The sequence below is a fragment of the Thermobia domestica genome, chromosome 2 (genome assembly GCF_964235325.1).
Source record: "Thermobia domestica chromosome 2, izTheDome1.hap1.1, whole genome shotgun sequence".
NCBI classification, from domain to species: Eukaryota; Metazoa; Arthropoda; class Insecta; order Zygentoma; family Lepismatidae; genus Thermobia; species Thermobia domestica.
In genome coordinates, this window is record NC_137455.1 from 117871173 (window position 1) to 117897016 (window position 25844).

Below are 25844 nucleotides of genomic sequence, written 5' to 3' on the forward strand. Positions count from 1 at the left end.
TTTCCCCTTCATTTTTTTACATGTGTGCAAAACGTAAATTTGTAATTAGATGCTCGTCACATACTGTCCACAATTATTTGCACACCTGTTCTGAATTTTGTCCAACACTGCATTTCATAATTCATAAAATTATGAGTCCATTCATCCAATTCATCAATACTTTCTTCCCATGTTCCCTAAGCTTCTTTCCATTTCTATATCATGTTTCTCTTCTCTCTCTCTCTTTCTCTCTCTCGCTCTCGCTCTCTCTCTCTCTTGCCCAGTGGTGTCCAATTATAATGAGCCTGAGGGCCATAACCGTCTTTACTAGTAAAGTGGAGGGCCGCAGCTTATAATAATAATAATAATAATAATAATAATAATAATAATAATAATACGCTACAAAAGAAAAATATAGAAAAAGTATTTGAAATATTATATACCTATTCAATATGACAAATGAGGGTGACTAGCAGCGTTTACAAGAGGTGGAATATCTACATTCATTTCTGTTGTTGTGAGTCGCAGGAAATGTAAAAAAGAAAAATCTCCAAGGCAGCTTCTGAAGCGATTGTTCACAATTTTCATGGTAGAAAATGCACTTTTACACAAATAAGTGCTATCAAACATTGACGCTCTTTTCCGAACGAACTCAGTTTTTAGGGAAAGGTGTTGCCGTGGATGTCCGCGCCTTTTTGTTGTACAGAAGCGCTAAATGGATGCGTTATTTCGAAAGAAGAGTGGAAACGTTAAATGAATGAATGAAAATAATATCAGTAGGGCTAATAACAATTGCGAATCGTGAGAGCTTTGTGGGCCGCAGAAAATGGTTTGGCGGGCCGCATGCGGCCCGCGGGCCGCCATTTGGACAGCGCTGCTCTAGCCCTTCTAATGTTTCCCAATCTATTTCATGTCCTCTTGCCTTGACGTACTTCTATATTGCATTGTTCTCTCTTTTTAATCTGACGTCGTCTTTGTGTTGCCTTATTCCTTTCTCCAATACTACTTCTTTCTTTTCTGTGTTTATCTCGTTTTCGTTCCACTTTTTCTTCTCTCTAACTAAGTCTAAAATCTTCTTTTCTCTTTTTCTATTTATTTAACTACTCCTTTCCTCAGCAACATCTTAAGAATCTCTGTGTTCAATTCCGAAGTATTTCTCAACTCCTCGTCTTATTTTTATTCCTTTCTGTTTCTCCTCTCATTTTTAAGTCCTTTCTGCTGTATCCATTTCCTATTAGGTCAAATATTCTCATTTCCTTTTTCCTTCTTCTGTCGTCATTATCTATTATTTCTATTTTTCTTCTCATGTTACGTATAAAGCTTCTTTTGGTCCCTCATCTATGTCGCTCCTCTAAGACAGAGGAATCTCCGCAGAGCATTTCTTCCTGTAACACCTTGTCGTGAACTTTCCACCGTCGTTCTCTATAATCATATCTATAAAAAGTTTTTTTTCCTCTTCCATTTATATTTCTAACTTTACTGCTTTCTCTTCGTCTTCTATTCTCCTAATAAATTTTTGTAATTGCCTCCTAGTCCCTTTCTATATCTCCGGACAATTGTCTGCATACCTACAAAACATAAGATTCTAGCCTTCTTTTTCTTTCATTTTCTGTTCCCACTGTTCATTATGATTTCCGCAAGTACCGAACTTAATCTCGACCCTATGCATAGCCCTTCTTTTATTTACACCTCTTTTTCACACACTCTTCTCCCAAATCAACTTTAAGGCTTTTATCCCTTTCTCCCTTTTCGACTTTCTCATAGTCTTATCATTCATATCCTCTTCCAGTGCCTTTAAGACGTACCCTCTTTTAATGCTAGAAAACATTTCCCTTACATCTACACTGAATAAAACCATTTTTTCTCCTGTTTCCTATCTCTTCTAACATATTCTTAACCTCTTCTGTGTTTTTCAATCGTCTGCTTTCTTGTCCTTCTCTTATTTCTTCTGCAATCCTCTCTAACTCTTCTTCTAACGGTTCAAAAATATTATTCATACAATCCAGCACTGGCATCGTATGTATAATTACCATATTACTTCGTGTGTTTAATCGCACACTTCCTACTCATCTTCTTGTACCATTTCTCTTTCATGACCACTATTGCTCCTCCTTTGTCTGCTTCTTCGATCACAATATCCTTTCTTTTCTGTAGTGCTTTCAATCCTTCTTTCTCTTCCTTCTTAAGGGTTTCTGTTCTTCTGCCTGTGTTCTGTTTCACTATCAAAACTGATTTTCTTTTTATTATTTCCCTCTGTTCTTCTTCTGTTACCTCCATACTGGCCTGCTTACTGAAAACACTACCTCCTTCGCTTTTGTCTTAACCTCTTTCACCTTAAATTTTTAACTTAGTCCTAAATTATAAACCTCCGAAGAACATTTCTTTTTGTACACCTCTCTTGATCTTTTCTACATTCCCTATTACCGCTACTCTAAGTTTACTTTACTTATTCTTCACTCCATCCTAACTACTTTACTCTTCTTCCAGTCTGTATCTCTTTCTTCTTAAACTTCTGTTCCCATTCCTTCAAGTTTCTCACCACTTCTTCTCTCATAAATACAAGTAGTTAATCTTAATGTTCGCTCTTTCAATGTTTTCCACTTATTTTGTTAATAAATTGAGCATCCCAACCACCACATCATTTATTTTCCATGTAACATGTATTAATTAACCAGCAAGAGAAACATTAAATCCAATGAAAGTATTAGTTTTTTTCTTTATTTTTTAAATATAGGTCTAAATTATGTTCAAGAACCCGTCGAAAATATAACAATTTGTATGTAATATGAATACTTGATCTACTTCACTATTTTTCTTAATATAAATTGAAATATCCTATCTTTTAATGTAGCATTAATTTCGGTGTTCTTCAAACCTTCAGAATTTCTGATGTATGTACTGGTGATTTTTCAGTTCCAATGTGACAATGGGAAATGTATACCGTCTGTATGGGTTTGCGATGGAGACGGAGATTGTGGCGATTCATCTGATGAACGTCCAGACTGCAAAGACCGCGAATGTCCAGCGGATCACTTTAGGTGAGTTATACAAAGAAAGAGAAGCATATGTACTTCTACCATTTATAATTAGGAGTGAAATTTTGCTCATTTCCTTAACCAACTATATTGAGTATAATTTGGATAGAAAATCATTCACAGAAAATCTTCCTTTCTGAAAATACTTTGTATTCAGATATATAGTATATAGTTGTTGTATTCAGACTTCTATGCATAGAATTTTTTATGTTATATAGAAAAATGACAGCTTTCTAGAAGTAAAATAGGTCGAAAAAATACATGGTAAAGCATTAAAACACTCAGGCAGTTCTAAAGTTTAATCTTGTTTCCAGCTGCAAATCAGGACGATGTATTCCTTTGACGTGGCGTTGTGACGGAGATGAGGATTGTTCTGAAGGAGAGGACGAGCCGAGTACATGTAGCAGTTCTGAATATCATACATGTGAGCCTACATACTTTAAGTGCAACAATAGCAAGTAAGTAAAGTTGAAGTTATTTTCCTATTTGAAAAATATTATCTAATAACGTGATTGATAAGTATACTTTATATGTGTGTGATCAGTACTTTGTAAACTGGTGTAAGTGAATAATGGTGTCATGTGTAGCTTTCAAGTAATGCCTATGGAAACAAAAGAGATCATTAATACGAAAAAAAAAAAAAAAAAAACCTTGTAATTCTGTGAAGCTTACTACATACTAGAGCGTCAGCCGAGAATCGAAATCTTAGTTTTCGGTTCTTAGTCAATCTAAAATCTTTGACTATGCATAGAGTACTGGGTTGTGTGCAGACTTGGACATTACAAAGTTAGAAGAGAAATATTTAGATAGCTTCGAAATATGGTCTTGAGGAAGATGGAAGAGATAAAATGGACGGAGAGGGTAAAAAACGAAAATGTTTTAAAACTTGTAGGAGAAAATGGGACGTTTTTAGCCAGTTTTCTTTGTAGGAAGCCAATTGGCTTGGACATATCTTGTGAAGAAATTATCTTCTTCTTGCCTTCTTCGTACCGCCATAAAGTGGGAAAAAAATGGAAGGACGGCGAGGAATAGGAAAAAGAACACAACTGATCGATGATTTGAAAAATAGAAGAAAATATTGGGAGTTAAAAGAGGAAGCTTAAGATCGAGAAACGTGGAAGAAACGTTTCAAGGGCAAAACCTAACATTAAAAACACCTCATTAGTGCCAGGAGCTGCCAACAGGCAAAATACAATTATTATTATTATTATTATTATTATTATTATTATTATTATTATTATTATTATTATTATTATTATTATTATTATTATTATTATTATTATTATTATTATTATTATTATTTCTTCTTGCAAATGAGTAAGATGTTCATTTCCTGTATATCAAAAAGTCACCATATAGCGAATTCCGTTATTATTTCCACCAATGTAGAAAAAAAGCAGCCACATTAAATATTTGCAAGTGAATGAGATGGTCGTTTTTGTTTAAATGTTTGTAGTTAATTTTCTTAGGTAATCAGTTTTTTCATATTTTTTTACATTATTGGTCAGTTCTATGGAGTCAAGGCATAATATAGGCCAGTGGCTCTCAGAATCTACCCTTGCGGTCCTCTTAGATGAAACATTAGTCAATAAATAAATAAAATTTAAAAAAAATAAAAATTCAAGTGAGCTATGTATCAGTCACTATAGATGAGAAGCTCAAACAGGTATGCAGCTAGATTATCTGAATTCTAATACCTTATATAGATGTATGAATATAAAATATTTTTATAGGCTTCAGTTTTTAAAAATGTGTTTTCTTCTCTTAGTATCAATATAAAATTAAGGGAATTATAATTAATATTATTTTAAAAATATAAGTATACTTGTATAATGGCATATGCTCAAAACATTAAAAAGAAAAAAAAGAAAGGAAAATGAATAAGTTTACTTTAAAAAGAGTAGGATGGTCCGTCGAACGATCCAATTAATGAAAGTGATCTTTACATTTGCAGTTTTACAGAGGGTAGTGAAACAGGATATTCTTTTATTATAGGTGTATTCCTGGAAGATGGAGATGTGATTACGACAACGACTGTGGAGATAATTCAGATGAAGAAGGCTGCACACCAAGACAGTGCAGTGAATCAGAATTCAGGTGAATAGGTTTTAATAAATGCACTATAAACTTTTAATTTTCTAATAATAGTTCTTTTATTTCTTTCTTTAGTTTTAGCGTAAAATCATTTTCTTGAAGCAAGAATTTTTTTGTAATAGTTTTCAAAATTTTGTTGTTCATTTAATGAAAATCACGTTATAATTTACCTTTAACTATTACATTTAAAAAGAAAAGTTTAAATGCTTTTATAACAAAGAACTTCTGATAGTATGCTTTGAAATTTGATTTAATATGTTTAGCCTAGAGTGTAAAAGCCGAAAGTTTTATCTAAGTAGTAAGAGCCTAGATACATATACATTATACAGGTATTATAATATTACTATCCTATTATATCTGTATATCTATTATTACCTAATTCATTTACCTCCAGTATTTCCCAAGAAAAATTCTGGTTCAGTTACAATTCAGAGTTTTTTAATCTAAAAAAAAAAAAAAAAAAAAATCCAGAAAACAAAATGTAAGAATACAAGATCACTGTAAAATACAGTTGGAAATTTACAAAAAGGCATAATGTTAAACTTAACTGATGTTAAATTTGTTAAAAAATTACTATGATAGTCTTACGTAAGCAACACAAAACTGATTTTACAATATCGGCTTCAGAACAAAAGTTCAGTTTGTATTTGTACGTTGCTTGGCGTCGGCTTATCTAGATGGAGCTTAAAATGTTGCTAGCGTTGCGGAAATTAGGAAACTATATTTGATCATGGTGTTATAGATTTGCTTGTAAATAAATGCCTACTTAGATAATTAGACACTATGAAACCGACACAATCAATCACTACATGAGAAATCACATCATGGTTAGACACTGTTTCCGCAAGTGGTATGTTCGAAAGTTGAATAACATTCATAGAGTGTGGATACAATAATGCTGCGATTACAAAAGCTCAGTAACAAAGCGCGATGTCTTCTGTATTCTAAACATTAATATGATTATAAAATTTATAATCCAGCGGAAATATTGTTGATTGTAATGGAGAAATCATTTAAAAGTATGCTTAAATTTCACTTAATCACATGTACGCTTCATGTTATAGTTCATATTTTCATTGTAAGTGTTTTGGTAACTTGACACAATAACTGGAATATGATTTGAGAAGTTTTTGAGAAGACATCAAGGAAGCAAGTGTAGTAATTTTCGCTTCTCAGCAAAATTGAGAATACAATTGAAGGAGATGTGATACCTAAAACTAGCAGCTGTAAAATGAGTAATATAACATGTTCCCACACTAAAGTACTTCTAGTGAGAAAGTGGATGGGTAGTCAAGTGATTAATGCATTTCGATTCACATTCCATTCGCACGTTTTTACTCTTCGAATTTTGAGCGAAAGTATCTTAGGGTGACCAGTCATTCATTTCAACTAGATTTTTTTTTTCTTTCAAAAAGTCGTCCGATGTCTAAAAAAGCAAACGAAACGCATTTTTTTAAGCTCCCCCTTTTTGGCTCATAGTTCGTAGCATTATTTGTATAGAGAACCTCCTAAACCTTCGTTTGGAAAGATTTCGAAATTTTATAAAATACTTCCGTATTTTTCGAATAGACCGCTCCATAGTGAACTCTGTTTCGATACTCGGTAACATTCCATGGCAAATAATCGAAGGTTACTTCTTCGTCACTGGTATGAATAACGAGATAAGAATAACTATACGGTAGCTGGGTTGTTGTTATGCCTGTTTGTCGAATGTCCCTTTTTTAATTTTCTAAATCTGGTCATCCTGGAATACCTGTAAAGATACACAGTGTAAGGCAAGTTCGATTGACTTCTCTATTTTTCATAAAGTAAAATGTTTTTACTTGAAGACATTTAGTACTAAGTTCATATTATGCATCCGTCAGTTTCTCGGTAGTTTACTTACAATTTTAGATAATGTGGGTAAAAGTATATTCTTTGGACTTGTTTCTAACCAAATATATTTGTTGCAGGTGTTCAGATGGTCGGTGTATAAGAGGAACTTTACGATGTAATGGCGAATACAACTGCGATGACCACAGTGACGAGACAAATTGCAATACAACTTGCGGACCTCATGAGTTCCAGTGTCATAATCCACAGTTCTGTATTTACGTGTAAGTGTAACAGTAGATTTATATGTTACCTTAAACATACAGATTTAGGCTAGTGGTTATCATACTTGCTTCGTATTTCGGAGAGTCCAACATCAAACTCCATCCGAACAAATTGGGATTAACCATCGTGACTGAGTTATTTCAGAGGTTTTTCTTCAGTTCCACCAGGTGAATGCCTGAATGACACTTTAAATGTAGGCCCTAACTAACATCTTTCCTCGCGGCTGTTGTTGTTGAACATAGGTAATGATTTCGGTATGAACTGGCTTTGTAGGCTAGAATTTCTTCTATACTCCTCCCTCCCCTCTTATAGCATTAAATAAGTTAAACTAAAATGTTGGTAACTGAAATTTAGTTTGTTAACGTTGGTTACAAAAGCATGATTATTGCAACTCTCTCTCTCTCAAATATTCTGTGAATATCTGTAGTGAAACTAATTTTATATTTCTTTATAATTGAATGATTTGTATAGTAGTGCGACGCGAGCGAGCGATAATAAGTGAGTTTCAATAAATACTGAAACTAGATAGATGAATTCGTCCCACACCATGATATTTATACAGATATATAATGAATATGTTTGATTTCTACAAATGCAAATTAAATTTCCAGCGTTATAACTTACAAACGGCTATGGCCAGCAAATACAAAATATGCGTAAGTTTAGTTGTACTAACAAAAATATATCGAAATGAACTGCTTTCTTATATTACAATGGCTGTAAACGATACTTACATGCACTATGATATACTTGTAGAAATATACTGAAAAGCCTAATAAAATGTTTAAAAAATCGATAATAAGAAATATCTCTAAATACCTTACATTCTTGATCAATATTTGTAGTAGTAGTTGGAATCCTTCTTCAAACATCAGTCCAAACTAATGTAGGTATATATGATAAATCTCCGCTGGAACATTTTTTCTTTGTTTCTTCCTTTATACAGATAACGGAAAATGAAGTACTTGATTCGAAAGTTTGTAGAAAGTTTCCCTTTATATTTGGAGCCAAATCGTGGCTTTTCCTCTAGGATGACACACAATATGATCCAAAACTAAAGAGAATCCTTGTACAGACATTAACAAAAGTAAATAGCAGGTTTCGTATGTATTCGTTCTATAAAACCTGCTACTTTCTTTTGTCGATGAATACAAATCTATGGATGCTTGAGTATTGCAATCTGTCAAGTAATATGGTTGCATGGAGTTTGTTACTTAGAAATTATGACATTGTTGCAAGTACAATTGTGATTTAATTGTTTACAATACAATACACATGTCTCATGATTATTGTTTAAACATTGAATTTACTAATTATTAATCTGTTAGATAAACCATCATAATACTCGTTTCCTGATGTATTACGACCCTGTTTTTGAAATGTTCTCAATATCTTTAAATTTAGGGTCTCACTAACTTCTTTTCTCGCTGCTGTTGTTATTAACCACAGTTAATGATTTAATGTTTTCGGTTAATGATTGTTTAGAAATTAAACTGAAGTGACAGCATTTTAAGTAGAATTATTAAATTATTGTTTGTTGATAATTGTTGTTGTTGTTGTTGTTACTACTACTACTACTACTACTACTACTACATTATATTATTATTATTATTATTATTATTATTATTATCATCCTATAATAGCCCTAATTTGATCAAACGACGGGTTAATAGTCAGTCAAAAATCAAATAATTTTTGTTTTCTGCATTTTGCGAAAAACATACAAGTTAACACAACCATAAAAACTCGTTATAATTCTAAATAGTGTAATGTAAATTACTCTTCATTATTATTTTTTTTTTCCTCAAGAGTTCAACAACTATTATAGATATTGTTCATAATATTTTATTTACTTATTTTATTGGTTGACAGGCAATGGCAATGTGATGGTGATCAGGACTGCACAGATGGTTCCGATGAACATAATTGTAATATTCACTGTGCCGAGGGAGACTTTACATGTCGAAATGGAGAATGTATATCGTCATTGTGGAGATGTGATGGCGATGATGATTGTGGAGACGGCTCAGACGAATTGAAGAGCCTGTGTGCGTCATTGGCTTGTGAACCAGGAAGATTCAGGTACGTATAATGTTCAAGATTGGCACCGGTAACAATAGTGATCTTAAAGATGTGATTGGTTTGAACCGATCACGAACTATTGCTGAGAAAATAAAACGAAATAAGCTCTGTAGTAGAACATACAGTCATGTCCAAAGTGATTGTCGCATATCTGTAACTGTCTTGTGAGAATATAATTTGATAATGATTTTACAGGGTACTTTTAATACTGTTACTATGTGTATAATCGGGAAATGTATATTTGTGGTAAATTTCATAGGAAAAGAATTATAAATACGAACATTAAAATGAGTAAAACAAAATGTTAAATGGACAAGAAAATTTCATTTTCGTTTTATTGTTCTTATTTACTGCTCTTTTGACATGAAATTTGCCACATACATGTCTTTGCCGATTATACACATACTAACATCATAAGAAATACCGGGCGAATTCGTTATCAAATTATATTCCTACAACAATATATTTATAGACATGCGACAATTATTTTGGACATGACTGTACTACCATGAGCAAAATAAATGACGCGTCTCTTTATTTTGAAGTTTTTTGAAAATATCTCCGTTTTCTTTATATGTTCGAAATTTCGGAAGGTTTCCCCAGCAGGACAGGTTAATAACAAACCCGTTTTTAATATTTGTGTTAGATATTAGCTTAAAATAAAGAAATTAGAAGCAAAAAACATTAAATCGACAGAAATCTCGAGAATTACCAACTCTGCTAAAGTGGGAAATTTTCAAGAACACGAGGGAATTCTGCAGTTCAACACGAAGCAGCGACATCTATGACATTGAGAGAAATGTGGATTAAATCTACAAACTAAACTTTTAACGAATATTTCTAGTATGTCTTATTATATGCATTATCTGCAAACTCCAAATATATGAATATATGCTAAGTATTAACATAAAGATAGAGCAAATAGTGGAAATTATCTATGGAAAAGGACGAATTGGTAGGACGATCGTAATGAAATATCGTCTTTACCGGAACAGGCTCAGTTCACGTAAAAAAACAAATAGCTCAGTTAGTTAAAGCAACGAGTCTGTATGCTGAAGGTAGCGGGTTCGATCCCCTGGAAGTACCGTTATCATTTTTATCACTACACTACGGTTATTTTTTTTATTTTTTTATTTGGGAAAAATCAAATTGTAACGTATGTGTAAAACTCATGACGATACCAAAAAAAGAAAAAATGCTGTTGTCGCACTTGCAGTAGCGTCCTTAATTTTGTTTGCAAAGTTTCGTAATTATTTCCCCTGTGCTCACTGCTCACCATATGCTCGCTGGCGCATAACGAATGTTTCCCAGTAAATGTTAATTCTAATTTGGAGAATTTTATAAAGTTTCACAATATTTCTCACTAGATAGTCTTCTATCTACGTGTTTGGATATTTTGATAACAGATTTCCCTATTAAATGTTTAATTTTCCCTAGATGTTTAATTACGGAAAAGTTTTACAATGTATTTGTATTGAATTGAAATTGTTTTGAATTTACTACATAAGGTAAGTAGACCGAAGGAGGAGAACTCAAGTAATTGATATTCTACGTAAAAGCAACCTATTGTAGAATGATGATGCTTCTTACCTTCAGCACATAATCTTTACGTTAGAGAGTCAGACAGAGAAAAATCCTGGTTTTTCCTCCTCTATGACCACCCATCTTAAACCTCTACATATCATTGTTCGTCTCTCAAAATTTCGGTGCTCCAAAAACATTCAAATAATAATAATAATAATAATAATAATAATAATAATAATAATAATAATAATAATAATAATCCTGAATATGCCATCCTTACATAATGTAGGATATCTTAGTTTCCTAGTTTAAATCTTAAATATCTTAGTTTAAAATGCTTTCTTTAGTACTTATTTGAGCAACCATGTAGGAGGGGGTACGACTTTTTATTTTGCCCCTCTCATTTCAGTAGCCTTCCAACAGAAAGTAATTTTTGATAAGCAGGACAGACAAAATGAATAAGAAATATATTTACAGCATCCTCTCCCCTTTCATGATTGGAATATCACGTAATATTTTTTATTCTACGAAAGATGGCCCTGTGCGGTTAGGGGTAGGTAACTAAAAAAATACCTAATATATAGCGCCCCTTGATTGTAATATTACCGCTTCTTTATTTGTACGAGGGAGCCCCTACACAATCAAGGGTGACAAAAAGAATAGGAAGAGTGTCTATTGATTCCAGTGGTGGATCCAGCACGAACTCCTGGGGGAGGGGAGGGGAAGTGAAATATTCTTTTGATGATGTGAAGCTGTCACAAATTACCACTTAACTAAACTAAACAATAGTGGGGGGAACCGGAACCCAGTCTATTTAAATTGATGTAAAAGTTTAATTTTTGGCTTCATATTAAAGTTTTGGTTTCAAATGAGAATTTCAGTCCAAGTGGTCAATGATCAAATCTCGTGGGGCTCTTCAGTGTAGGCTAATACGGCCCCCTTATGAGAAAAGGCAAAATTATTAACATGTTTATAACTTTCGAATTTTTCGTCTATTTTAAAGAAATATTTTGCTTCGTATTAAAGTGTTGGTTCCAAGTGACAAATTCAGTCCGAGTGGACAATGATCAAATCTCCGGGGGGGTCTTCAGTATAGGGGGCTACGGCTCGCTTATGGGAAAAGGCAAAAATATGAAAATGCTTATAACTTCCGAATTTTCCGTCTATTTTAAAGAAATTATTGGCTTCATATTAAAGTCTTGGCTTCAAATGACAATTTCAGTCCGTGTGGACAATGATCAAATCTCGGAGGGCTCTTCGGTGTAGGGGTTTCGGCTTCTTTATGGGACAAGATTCACGTAGTTGATATTGCAAAATTGTTTTGTATATATAAGTGGAAACTTGCACCATTTGGTTAATTTTACCTCTTATGTTTTGCAGATTCATATTCCAAGCAATAGTTACTTCGCAGAGCTAAAAGAAGGCACTTACTAGTTTCATTAAAATGAAATGTCTTTTATGAGAGGAGCAGACGAACGAACAGGCACCCAAACGTTGGTTGAGTCGTACGGTTGAAACTCGTTTAGCTCGCTTCAATTATTATTATTATTATTTTTATTATTATTATTATTATTATTATTATTATTATTATTAATAATAATAATAATAATAATAATAATAATAAAGCATTACAGGGACCTTTGGTGCAGGGGGTTCGTGGCTCGATTCCACTTCGTGCCAAGTGAAATTTGAGGTGGACAAATACCGTGTGCATGGGTATTTGTTTTCTTGAGATTTTCCATTTTCCTCCCACTTTCTTCATTTCACCATTTCATTCATCATCATTCTCCCTTAGCGTAAGTGCATAATCATCCAACGTTAAACTAGATATTGCAATTTCAATAATAATAATAATAATAATTAATTCAACTGAAAGGACTGTAATTTATGTGGACAGCAATTATCATAAATATGCAACCATTATAAAAACAATGCTTTGAGTTGAAAGATAATCCTTCCCAAGGGGGCGCGGTGGCTCAGTGGTAGAGCGTTCACCTCTGGTGCTTGGGGTCCCGGGTTCGATCCCAGCCCCCGCCAAGTGAACTTTGTGGTGGACAAACACCGCGCTCGTGGGTTTTCTCGGGGTTCTCCCGTTTCCTCCCACTTTCTTCATTCCACCATTTCACTCATCTCTCATTATCACCGTCTCCTTTAGCCTAACCGGCATAGCCGTGGGACGTAAAACTTAAAGATTTCATTTCATTTCAATCCTTCCCAAGTGTTAACGAATGCGCACGAGATAAGACATGTCTCGAGAAAGAGACAAGACGCGCTTTGTGACATCCAAGATAATACGACGCAAATGTTTTGGACACGAGATAGCTTGTAAAATGTCTCGTCTTGTCTGGAATGTCTCGAAAACAAAAGTCTAAGTTTTAAAATTATTTTTCAAGATCTATTCTCTCAGAAGTAGTTCTCTGCCTTAAAATTAATAACGACATTTGTGATTTAAAAAAAGATAAACAATGCCTAAAGTTAGTAGTTAACTTTTCGAAAAGAAGCTTCATTAAGGGTGAACCTGAAAGATGTCCACAAACTTCGGGAGGTGATTCGTGACATCAAAAGGAGACAAATGGTCCTCTTGCAGTTTTCGAATTCAGCTTCGTTGTCGAGATACAGGGTTGCCAACTGGTCGTGTTTGAGAAACTCACTGGGAATAAATTCAAGTCCAAGAATAAACTACTACTCATATATTTTTCAGGTCAATTGACTTATACCATGTTGTAAGGTCAAATATTTATTTATGAAGTGTGTACAAAATTCGCCAGGGTCTTTTCTGAGAAAATCGTCGAGAAAAAGTCACCTCCAAGAATAAACTACCCCTCGTAAATTTTTCTAAGAGAAATATCTGATACTGCAATATAGGGTTGTTAATTAAATATTGATTAATGAAAAATAAACAAAATAGTTAAAACCATTTTTGAGAAAATAGCGTTTTTCGATTTTCGGCTGTTTGTAAACCACATTTATTTTAGGTGGTAGGAAAAATGGAAAAGCTCCTGTAAGAATACTAAGTAAACCCTAAGTTTAAAATTTGGTGTAGATAAGTTGAACGGTATGGCCTCTAGGCGAGTGCATATAAAAGTGTGCCGAACGGACGGACCGGAAGGACGGGTGTCGAAAAGTCACATTTTCGATATGTAGACGCCATGAAACACGTAAATCCGTTGAAATCTGAATTTGATATTATTTTCACAATCACTATATTTTCTTCTCTCTTTTGTCGCTCGAAAAAGAAAAGCCTGAGTTTACCACAAAAAGCTAGGGAGTTTCTCAAAAAATATTCAATTACAGGGCCACCGCACTAAACTTTTTCAATTCAATTTCTTAACTGTGTTAGGCCGCAGTTGTTACTGAAGTGTGTATTTGGATAATACGAATAAAATTATCGTATTATTCAAATACATCGAATGTCAGATTATCGAATAAAAAACTTCGATTGAAGAAAATCCATACTACAAAACTAACTCACACTTTGAGCACATTTTCATTAGACATATAATAGACCAATTAATGCAATCATTGTTTATGAAATATGAAAAAAATCAAATGAGTCACTTTGGGAAAGTCATTCAAAAAGAACACGTCAGGAGTAACCTACCTCTTGTGAATTGTTTCGAACAATGAGTTAAGGTATACTTTTGGTTATTAATGAAATATTTATTTGCGAAATTTGAACAAAATCGCCTGTCGTTCGAGAAAATTGTCGGGGAAAAAACTTTGACCCCAAAAATAAACTATCCGTTGTAATTGTTTTTCATAGAAACGACTTATACTACAATATAGGGTTATTAATGAAATACTTATTTATGAATTATCAATAAAATTGTCCGAGTAATTTTTGAGAAAATCGTGAGGGAAAAATAACTCCCCGAATAAACTACGGTATCTCTTGAGGATTCTTTCAGGGTAAGCGAGTTATTCCATATTACTAGGTTTTTAATGAAATATTTATTTCTGAGTACGAACAAAATTGCTTGACTCATTTTAGAGAAAACGGTGGAGGAAAAACACCCACAAGAGTAAACTACCCCTCGCATATTTTTTCAGGACAAACGAGTTTTGCCATATTGTTCGGTTATTAACGAAATATTTATTTTTGAAATATGAATAAACTCTTTTGAGTCGTTTTTGAGAAAATCGCCCAGACAACACTCCACCAAGAATAAACTACCCCTCGCATTTTTTTTAGGACAAACGAGTTATGCCATATTGATAAGTTATTAATGAAATCTTTATTTATGAAATATGAACGAAAACATTTGAGTCCATTTTGAGAAAATCACTGAGAAAAAACTCACCCCCTTAGTATAAACTACCCCTTGTAGATTTTTCTCAGATAAATGCCTTATACCACAAAATAGGGTTGCTAATTAAATATTGATTTATAAAAAAAGAAAGAAAACAAGATCGTTAGAGCCAGTTATGAGAAAATATCTTTTTTTTATTTTCATCGTACAGGAAACTACCCTTGTTTTGGGAGTAGGAGAAATAAAAAAAAAAACTATAGGAAATACTATAAAAATCTTAAACTAAAATTTGGTGCAGATAAGTTGAACGGTATGGCTTCTAGGCAAGTGCATAGAAAAGTGTAGCGAACGGACGGACGAACTGATGGACATGTATCGAAAAATAACTTTTTCGGTGTTAGGGGCTTATAATACGTGTAAATTCGTTGAAATGTCAAATTTGATTTTTTTTTTTCGAACACCATACTTTCTTCTCTCATTTGTCACTTCAAAGTAAAAGGAACTCAGAACTACAGATAAAAGACACCTACTTTTACACATAGACATTTATTGATTTAAAACTGTTTTAGTTTGTGTCATTTCACTTCCAATTGAAAGGTTTTACAATGATTAACGGCATACCAATGACGAGACGGAAGTTTTCAGGAAGTAAATGCATTCAGAAGTCTAGACTGCATTACAGCCTGTTTTTATTTCTGCAATTGTTAACAGCTGTAATTTCGTCTAAACGCTACATGAAATAATTTTTGGTTGACGTCAATGTATTACTATTTTAGTATTGTTCTCTTCAGACTTGGTTGAAGTTTTGTCTTAACGGTTATACATTTTTTCTTTCTTATTTCATCGTTACACATAAGAACAAAATGTTATGGGGAGTGGATAGATTCGAACCTACGAACATTGAGTTAATATTCTTCCAACACTTTACCAATGGACCAAGCTTTGTCTTCACGTTAACGCCCGGTTACAGGGTTTACTACGATTTAAATAAAATGGCTGGCTGTTAGAATTCCCTGCTCACATATTTCGATAAATAATTTTCATTGCTTCGGAGATACGTAGAGCAATGTTTAGATACACATTTTAGGAGAGTGAATGTTGGTGTATATAATAATTTCATGCCAGGTAAAAGCTAGATAAGTTTCGATAAAATGTTTCATATGTAGTTCTCAATAATAAGCTTGCTGTTCGGAGTGAAGTTCCAAGGTTCAGCATTGCCTAGCAGTTTTTGCTATTAATATCCCTTCTAACAATATTGGCAGTGGACAAAAGTTAGCCCGTGTTGAAGCTTTTTGCTCCTAATTTAGTTATTTTACTTATTTAAGGAATATATTGAAAATTGTCAGCAGGCACGTATGCAGTAATTTATTTCGGGAGAAGTCCGACTTCAATATTAGGATAAATTATAATAAAATTTAAAAGATAATCCTTAAATTTAGGCTAAATTTACAGAGAAGTTGGGATTTCAGAGGGGAGTCCGGACCACCTGGACCCACCCCTAAATGCGTCCTTGTTTGTCAGTAACGTTTCCTCATTTTGAAACCCTCAAAAACTTCGGATATATAAAGGAAAACGAGTTATTTTCGATAAAATATCACTTCAGAAGACGCGACAGTTTTATTGCACATGGTGGTATCCCAAGTTCACAAGGGCAAGAATTCATTAATTTTGATTCTCTGTCATTGTGCTCTATCGAAAGGTTAGGTTTGTAACATATTACTCCTACGAACAAGCATGACTGGCAGATAGGAGTACTGAACACAACTCCAGAGAAATGCATGCTGAACTCTACGCTTTGGTGATTTGCCCTCAAGGTCAATCGAGTGGTAATTCAGTTCCGTCTCTGTTCTTAAGCCATGTTCGTATTACTTCGAACAGTTTTGATAATGAAAAGCATGCCTCTTAATATAACAGACTTCTTTCTCGTAAGAAATCGAAACTCAGTTGGTCAGAGCAACTAGTCTATAAGAATTAGGTTGTTAGTTAGTTAGGAGCCCAGTACGAGTAAGGGTTTTTATTACTATTGTTTTTATCTTTTTTATGTGAGAAAAAATCAAATTGTGACATCGCGATATCAAATGTATTTGATTAGGTAGCTTTGTCTTAGCTAAACTTTAAACATCAGTAACCGTCGAAATTATTTCACCAACTGATCACTTACTGAACATTTCAAACACGTCAAACCAGTGGCATAACATGAAGGTTAACCTCTCCTCCGCAGTCCTTAGTTATGCGTCCGTACTTTCAAGGGCGGACTAAGGGCCGGGCGACTGCCCGGGGCGCCAGAGAAAGAGGGGCACCAAAACGAGCCTCAAAAAGTAAATTTTATAATGTGCTTTCTACTGACGTTTTTGGTTTATATTCTTGTAAAGTAGTGGCAATTATATGATATTTTTCCATTTCACTATGGAAGAAGAGAGTTTCATAGTACTAAGGGGGCTGTATCGAAAAATTGAGAGATGGCATGTAGAATAAAGAGTGTTAAATAATAATAATAATAATAATAATAATAATAATAATAATAATAATAATAATAATAATAATAAATATGAATGTCTTTGGAGAGCCGAAATTATGTGAGACGAACAATGATATGTAGAGGTTTAAGATGGGTGGTCATAGAGGAGGAAAAACCAGGATTTTTCTCTCTCTGACTCTCTAACGTTAAGATTATGTGCTGAAGGTAAGAAGCATCATCATTCTACAATAGGTTGCTTTTACGTAGAATATCTATTACTTGAGCTCCCCTCCTTCGGGCAACTTTGCTTATGTAGTAAATTCAAAACAATTTCAATTTAAGACAAATATTTATAGAGAAAATTAAACATTTAATAGGGAAATCTGTTATCAAAATATCCAAACACGTAGATAGAAGACTATGTAGTGAGAAACATTGTGAAACTATAAAATTCTCCAAATTAGAATTAACATTTACTGGAAAACATTCGTTATGCATCAGTGAGCACAGGGGAAATAATTACGAATCTGTTTGCAAACAAAAATTAGAGACACTAATGCAAATGCGACGATATTTTCTCTCTCTCTCTCTCTCTTTTTTTTTTTTTTTTTTTTTTTTTTTTTTTTTTTTTTTTGGTATCGTCATGAGTTTTACACATATGTTACAATTTGATTCTTTCCCAAATAAACCTTAGTGATAAAAATGACAACAGTACTTCAACGGGATTCGAACCGTCTATCTTCGGTATACTCGTTGCTCGTTGCTTTACCTAACTGAGCTATTTGCTCTCTTAAGTAACCTGAACCTGTTCTACAGTAAAGACGATTTTTCATTACGATTGGGCTAACAATTCGTCTTTTTCCATAGGTAATTTCCACTATTTGCACTATCTATACGTTAATACTTAGCATAGATTCATATATTTGGAGTTCGCTGATAATGCATATAATAAGACATACTAGAAATATTTCGTTAAAATTTTCGTTTGTAGATCTAATCCACGCTTCTCTCAATGACATAGATGTCGCTGCTTCGTGTTGAACTGCAGAATTCCCTCGCGTTCTTGAAAATTTCCCACTTTAGCAGAGTTGGTAATTCTCGAGATTTCTGTCGATTTAATGTTTTTTGCTTCTAATTTCTTTATTTTAAGCTAATATCTAACACAAATATTAAAAACGGGTTTGTTATTAACCTGTCCTGCTGGGGAAACCTTCCGAAATTTCGAACATATAAAGAAAACGGAGATATTTTCAAAAAACTTCAAAATAAAGAGACGCGTCATTTATTTTGCTCATGGTAGTACATATCACCGCTTCCTTTTCACTCCTTTCATCTTATCAAACTTCTTGTACATAAAACTTTTAGGCATAAGGTGCCCTAAATTTATATTTTCAGGAGTAGAGGGACTCAAAAGAGAATTCTGCCATTATTCCAAGTGTAGTCAGGGTCTTTTTTGATAAAATGCTGATACTTATCATAAAATTGTTAATACGTCAACTTCCACACTTCTAAATATCTTCCGACATACCCTCGTCGCCTGAAGATCGCTTCTTGCTTTTGATATCAGCTGCAGATTGACTACCTCGGAGCAGGCATAAGCCCACAATTTTCCTATGGTTAAACTGTGTGAGAATCGGTTCTAGTATCGTGATCAACATTAGTGCAGAGGTTGTCCATACAAGCAGAGATGTCCTAGATGAAGTTTCTATAAGGTTCACCTATGAGAATCCCCTTTTTCATTAAAGTTGTGCCCAAGATGTACTTTAGAGGAAGTAGTGGACCGATACTTTATTTTCTTGAAGCTACTCACAAAAAGTACAAACTTCTTCATTTAATTGAAATTTGTGTGTTTTCTAATTTGGTTTCACCAAATGTCGTCCCAGGATTTTCTGGCGAATACTTGGAATCTAAAATCTTCACACGTCAGGCAAATCAGCACCATATACTGTTCTAAATTTAGGGTGAGCCACTGGAAATGGGACACTTGAAAGTGGCAACACTGCTAAACTGAAGCGCATGGTGGCGCTAGTTGCCATGCTGTCTACATTACAGAGGTCTGTTTTTTAGTTTACCATGAATCGTTGGTCTGTGCATGCATGTTCAAGCGGTGGAAGTCTTTGTTCGCGAAAAGAGTATAGTTGCTGTTCAGCGGAAGCTGACGTGAGCAAGACCTGCATTTTAGTGTGCGAAACAGGAAACCAATTACCAGGTAGGTGAAACAATGTGTCACAACGACACTGATGCTACACCAAACACCAGCCTTAGAGCTGTACTGAGGAGTTTTATGGAGAATTTGAGGATTTGTGTCCGACCAGTAACGAAAATTATGTTTATTGACACATCCATTCAGGTAGAAATTCGCCTCATTAGACATCATAAGGTTGTCCAGCCAGTCTTCATCGCGATTCAATTTGTCTAAAAACAGTTCACAAAAGTCTTTTCTAAGATACTTGTATCTGTGGCACAGTGTGCATTGTGTATGGATGATAGTGTAGGTCTTCTTTCAAAATGTGACCGACTAATGTTTTTGACTTGTGCAATGTTCTTGCATGGCGACGAGTTTATCTTTGCAGACTTCGCTAGAAAGCCTGGCGCATACGATCGATGTTTTCTGGTGTACGAACTGTCCTTGAAGGTTCTTCATGCTTCTTGTCGACGACAGAACCAGTTTCTCTTCATTGTTTCAAATACTTGGTAATTGCTTTACTAAAATGCCAGTCCTGCCCACGGCGCAGCTTCCGCTGAAAGTAACGGGAATTCAGTTAATTTAGTACCATAAAAGTTACACGTATATCTTCAAATATATTAAAATGGCAAATTCAGATAATGTTTGCATATTATGTGCATTCGAATGATTTACTTTTAATATTAATTAAAGGAAGGTAATATAACATATAAAAGAAAAAGCGGCCTGTAAGTATTTGAGGAAAATAGAGTATTGTAAAAGCTTCTTGAAACAAGAGAAGTACGAAAACACAGCAGTATGCAAATTCTGTAATCTTTGCACTATCAAGAGATATAAACTAGCAGCTTTTTTACACGATTATGCCTACTTTGCTGCCGAAAGAACACACTTATGTTCTGTTTGTAAGTTAGGTAGGCAGTTTTTTTCAAGATTGAAGTGAAAAGTATAAATTCTCTAATTTCAGATGTCGAAATCATAAATGTATTACACATACGTCTGTTTGTGATGGCATAGATAACTGTGGAGATGGATCGGATGAGGAACCATCAGCTTGTAAGTAGCGTTTATATATTTTTCTTAAAATATTGTACAAAAGGTTGTACTAAAGAAAGTAAGAAAAATAGAGAAAGGAAAAAGTGTCTTGAAATGTCGTTTACTTCAGTGTAAACTTGAGTATTGGTATTGTTGTAAAACCTGCCTTACTTCCATTATGTATTGATTTCTATTTTTGAAAGTGATATAGTTTGAAGTAACCGAATGGTCTCTTACGTTTAATGTATCTTTTGGAGTTTCAAAGGAAATCGCCCCTGGTATCGGGGATATCTTTCATGTTATCTCATATATAATATGATTTTAAATGTGTTGATTATTTATTAATACGAGGTGTATTTTTTTTTTTTAAGTAAGTACAGTTTTCAAATTCACCGCTAAAGCGCTGTGATTGGCATCTCGCGCATGCGCGCTGTGTACCTACATCTGTTAGCAAGCCTTCACGAAAACATTCGACCGTGTTTACGTTTGTTTGTGAGTAGTTAAAATGTCTCCGCAAATTGAGAATTCCGCCTGCTGTGAAATAGGCGCTGGTATTCGTTTTCTAAGTGTTAAAGACGTGAAAGCGACTGAAAATCATCACCTTTTTGGTCGCCCGTTTCGTTCCTCATCATGAGCGTTCGTGCGGCCACCTTTAAAGGTTCTACCGTACCATTCCATTTCCATACCATTCTATCGCTTATAATGCTTTCTCCATATACCCTTCACTAATCTGGTTTAGCGAAAAAGCGGAAAAATTATATGTACCTAAAAGAAGAATAATCGACTCAAAGCACACACTAAAAACCGAAAATAAAGTCCTTTTTTAAAAAATAACATTAACCAACTTCAAGACAAGTAAAAAAAAAAAAAAAATTAAATAAATAAATAAAAAAAAAATAAAAGAGCTTAAAAGCAGAAAGTAATTCATTATTGTTATCTATAACAAATTAAAAGTTTGTGTGAAGTCAAACAAATTAATACAAAATTAGTTTCATTGATATGAGACATTAATATTTTTAACTTGGCACATATTAGTTTGTTATAATTCATAGATAATACTTTCGGCTTTTAAGCAATTTATTATTATTATTATTATTATTATCCACTTTTTAGCGCTTTTGTTGAAGTCGGTTAAGTTCACATAAAATCAAATCACTTCATAAACACTTTTTTGCATTTTTAGCGCAGGAGTTCATAGCTAGAAAGAGATCTCTTACTAAATTTGTTGTTTACGTAGGTTTTTTTTTTTTTTTTTTTTTTTTTACGGCAATGTTTTTGTGAAAGAAATGACAATTTAACACCGTGAAAGATGTGTAGACATTAACAAAACATGATAATGTCTCTTAGGCTATGTTTGTTCTTTTCTTCATGTAACTAATTCACTTCATATATAACTTATTTACAAAAATGAAATAAGAATTGGTGATCAAAGAGATGGTTGATTATGTGATCATTAGGAAACACTAAAATTCAAATTGAGAGTGGCAGCTGAACTATTGAAAAGATTGTGTTTTCACTCATCATTTTTATTTATATGGTAGTTGTTGGATGCAATACATATAATTATTATTAAATTCTAGGTCAAGTTGCCGGGTTATGTGCCCGTGGTGAATTCCGTTGTAAGAACGGTTATTGCATCAATGAGACATTAGTATGTGATAATGAGAACGATTGTGGTGACAACAGTGATGAAGACGACTGCGATGTCTCGCCATGTAAATTTGGCGCATGCTCTCAAGTTTGTGAAGTCAAGAAAAAATTGAATTATACATGTTATTGTGCTCCGGGGTACACACTTGGTTGGGAGAAGACCAAAACCTGTGTAGCCGAAGGTGAGTTTAAATTTCTACTTTAATATTAATTACAGCTTTGCAGAAAGGGGAAATATATATGAAAAGTTGATATGAAGATAATATTGTCAGAGATACTTTGATCTGAAAGGCATATTGATAGCCATTAGTGATAAGTTTGTTTATTTTGTATTTCTTCAAATGTCCAAGTAGTGGAAAGAAAATTCATGGTATATTGTTTATTTCTGTATAATTTTGTTTTTATTATGAATCTAATGATCTTAATTTAAGACTAATTAATATATATATTTTACAAAACTCTCTCCTTTTATGAGAATTTAATGTTAGACCAATACCACGTGTATGTTGGTCTGTTAGACCAATACCACGTATGTTAGTCTGTTATTTTCTCTCGCACTGTCTTTAAATATCATTACCCTTCATATAACGAGCTCATAGGGCTTGCAATAGTATTTTTGCTTTCTGTCTTCGTCCCCATTTCCTTTGAATCTGGTGCCGTCACGCTGACCGTACAGTAAAGTTAGCACTTTTTTTTTTTTTTAACAGCTTTTTATCATAAAAATATATTATGTACTTTGAGCCAACACTTCCCTTTTCAAATAAATCGAAAATCGATTTGAGGCGTAGTGTATCATCTTTTTCAGTTAGAGAGGAAAAGACGGGTAACGCTACGCTTTTCGTACGATATACTGTATTGATCTGAATAATCCCGTTCATTACCAAGAAGTACATTACGTAACGGCAATGTAAATATGATTGTAAGCTTTGAAACGGCATATTAGAGGTAGAAATGTCCAGTGTCAAGTAGTCGTAACATATACAGTGTTGACAAAGTTGGCCATAGTACAGTCAGTGTTACTTATCTTCAGTGTTAGTGTGCCACCTCGTACTGTGCCAACTCAGTGCAATCTAGGAGAAGTTGAAGCAAATATGAGCAGATTAGTACATAGTAGCAGTAGCCTACATTAAAAGCCTGCAATCAGAAAAATTTTAACCCACGCAATATCGTATGGTTGCATTCAGTCTTTCAACACTTCTAGAATATGTTAAGTCATTTTCGCATCCGTCTTCATTGTTTCAAGCGCCAGCATTATAGTCATAAGCACATTGTATAATGCGACGTTTGTTTTATTCTGCATTTGCGGAAAGAAAGCGCATGGTGCGGACTATGAGCTATACTTTCGTTAGTTGCAACGGCAAACATTCAACTTAGTTGCACTATTATCTGTATTTCAGCAACAGAAATGAATCCAGGAAGTAATGATTATTGAGAAAATAGTCACTTCAGATGCAAGCATTATTTGAAGGAAAGCATCAATATGAAGCTCTCTGTCCCCTATTCTTCAGTTGCACACACAAATTTGTCTTCATGCAAATTGATATTGAATTCCTAGATAACAGCCACTATATTTTAGAATCGATTTAATATATAAAAATTGAAAATAAAAATAAAAACCAATTGTATTTATTAAGAATGAACTTTCTAGCAGATATTTGTATTGATTATATTTTGTAAGTTCATGCTGCGTACTGATTTAAAATGTCTTCTTTTAATATTTTAGGACCACAAGCGTACCTGATGGTAGCAAATGATGCGCAACTGCGAGTTTTAAATCCTTATAAACCAGGAGATAACTCACCAAATCAATTATTCGAAGACCCGCGAACTATGAAGATAGAATCTATAGATGTTCTGTATGATCCCAACAGTCCTTTGGTTTTCTGGACAGACAATCATAACAAGAAGATCATGCGACATAGATTACCTTCACCGAATTCAAATCGCAGAGTTCGAAGAGAAGATGTTGAAGTTGTGGTAAGTCATAAATTGTTACAGTTAATTGAGATGTTAGTAAATAATAACGATATTTAATTCATTGTACTTGGGTAATTTGGTGCATAGAACTTAGAAGGAATAGAAGATCAACTGTTTTATTGGAAGTATAACTGATCGATACTTTACATTTATAACACTAGATTTATTTTTGGGGCAAACCTATTGATATATGTTTATCAAATGAGATTTATTGGACTGATTTTAATGCGGGATACTTGAACGACTTGAATTTTAAGTGGCTGATGTTGCAATCAATCCTGAAAATATACTTAAGAACTATGATTCCTCCATTGGATGTGTAAATATTTTTACTCTGAACGTTACGGTATTTTGTTTCAATCGTTTTGTTTTCATTTCTAGATCAGCGATTTGAAAGATCCCCGTGGCATTGCTGTTGATTGGGTAGGAAAAATGCTTTATTGGGTAGATGCAGGATATGACCTCATTGCAGTATCGTCCCTGGATGGACAGAGAAGACGAACTCTCGTGGACACCAAATTGGATAAGCCTCATGATATTGTTGTTGATCCTGAGTCAGGGTAAGTATATTAAAAAGGTGTAAAGTAAAGCTTTATCCAGGTAGAATTTAATATTAGTTGTCACTGGGAAAAGAATTATTGTTAATATGAAATTCAAAGAGTGAAAAATATTCGACTAAACTGAGAATCGAACCCTGATCTTCTACTTACTGTACTGGTGCCTAACCCCTGCTCTATGCAGTCTACTTCTTGACTGACCAAATACTTCCACTCCTGAGGTCGCTTCTTAGCAATCCAGATCGTTACTATACCATTGGATATTTGTCATTGCACGCGAAAGTTACATTATAGCACTTCATATTGAATGTTCATGGATATTCTGCATTCAAATTTTCCAGAGATGTTCTACATGTAAGAATAATTCTTTCTTTCTCTCAGTTTACGAAGAAAGTCTTACAAGGAATGGACATGAACGTGTCATGCAGGTATCCGAATCAAACTTAGTCCATTCGATAACAAAGATATGTTCGTGCACAAAAATTTAGATGCCATGGTCAACGGAGTAAGTCCCTGAGACCCATTAATCCTGTTAGTATAAAGAAAATCACAGGCTCTCAGTGAAATAGCTATTGCATCAATATTGTTCATTGGAAAGTCATGGTTTATAGTTAATTCTCTTCAGCATGAAACAAGCTTTCCAGAGGTGTTTTGTATTGGTCCCATAACGTATTGAACAGGGAAAATTGGGAGAATGATGGGAAAATTCCCCTCCAGAAATTCCTCCCATCAACTTTGGACCCCATTGGAGTGGCCCCGGGTAAAAACACACAATCCAAATGTATCTTGAAAAATACTAAGAGAATGAACTATAAACTATGACTTTCCAATGAACAATATTGATGCAATAGCTATTTCACTGCGAGTCTACGATTTTCTTTATACTAACAGGGTTAATGGGCCCCAGGGACTCACTCCGTTATC

The 25844-nt window shown here is 33.9% G+C and overlaps 1 protein-coding gene across 4 annotated transcripts in view; it reads left to right on the forward strand.

Annotated features, from left to right (window-relative positions):
• Positions 1–25844, forward strand: part of LRP1 (LDL receptor protein 1) — a 527843-nt gene that overhangs the window by 465364 nt on the left and 36635 nt on the right. For all 4 annotated transcript variants that reach the window (XM_081745289.1, XM_081745273.1, XM_081745263.1 and 1 more), the window contains 9 exons: positions 2893–3017; positions 3329–3472; positions 5010–5111; positions 7061–7204; positions 9078–9287; positions 20669–20757; positions 22317–22568; positions 24110–24363; positions 24745–24923. In XM_081745289.1, the coding sequence (XP_081601415.1) occupies positions 2893–3017; positions 3329–3472; positions 5010–5111; positions 7061–7204; positions 9078–9287; positions 20669–20757; positions 22317–22568; positions 24110–24363; positions 24745–24923 (1499 nt within the window). The remainder of the gene's footprint in view (positions 1–2892; positions 3018–3328; positions 3473–5009; positions 5112–7060; positions 7205–9077; positions 9288–20668; positions 20758–22316; positions 22569–24109; positions 24364–24744; positions 24924–25844) is intronic.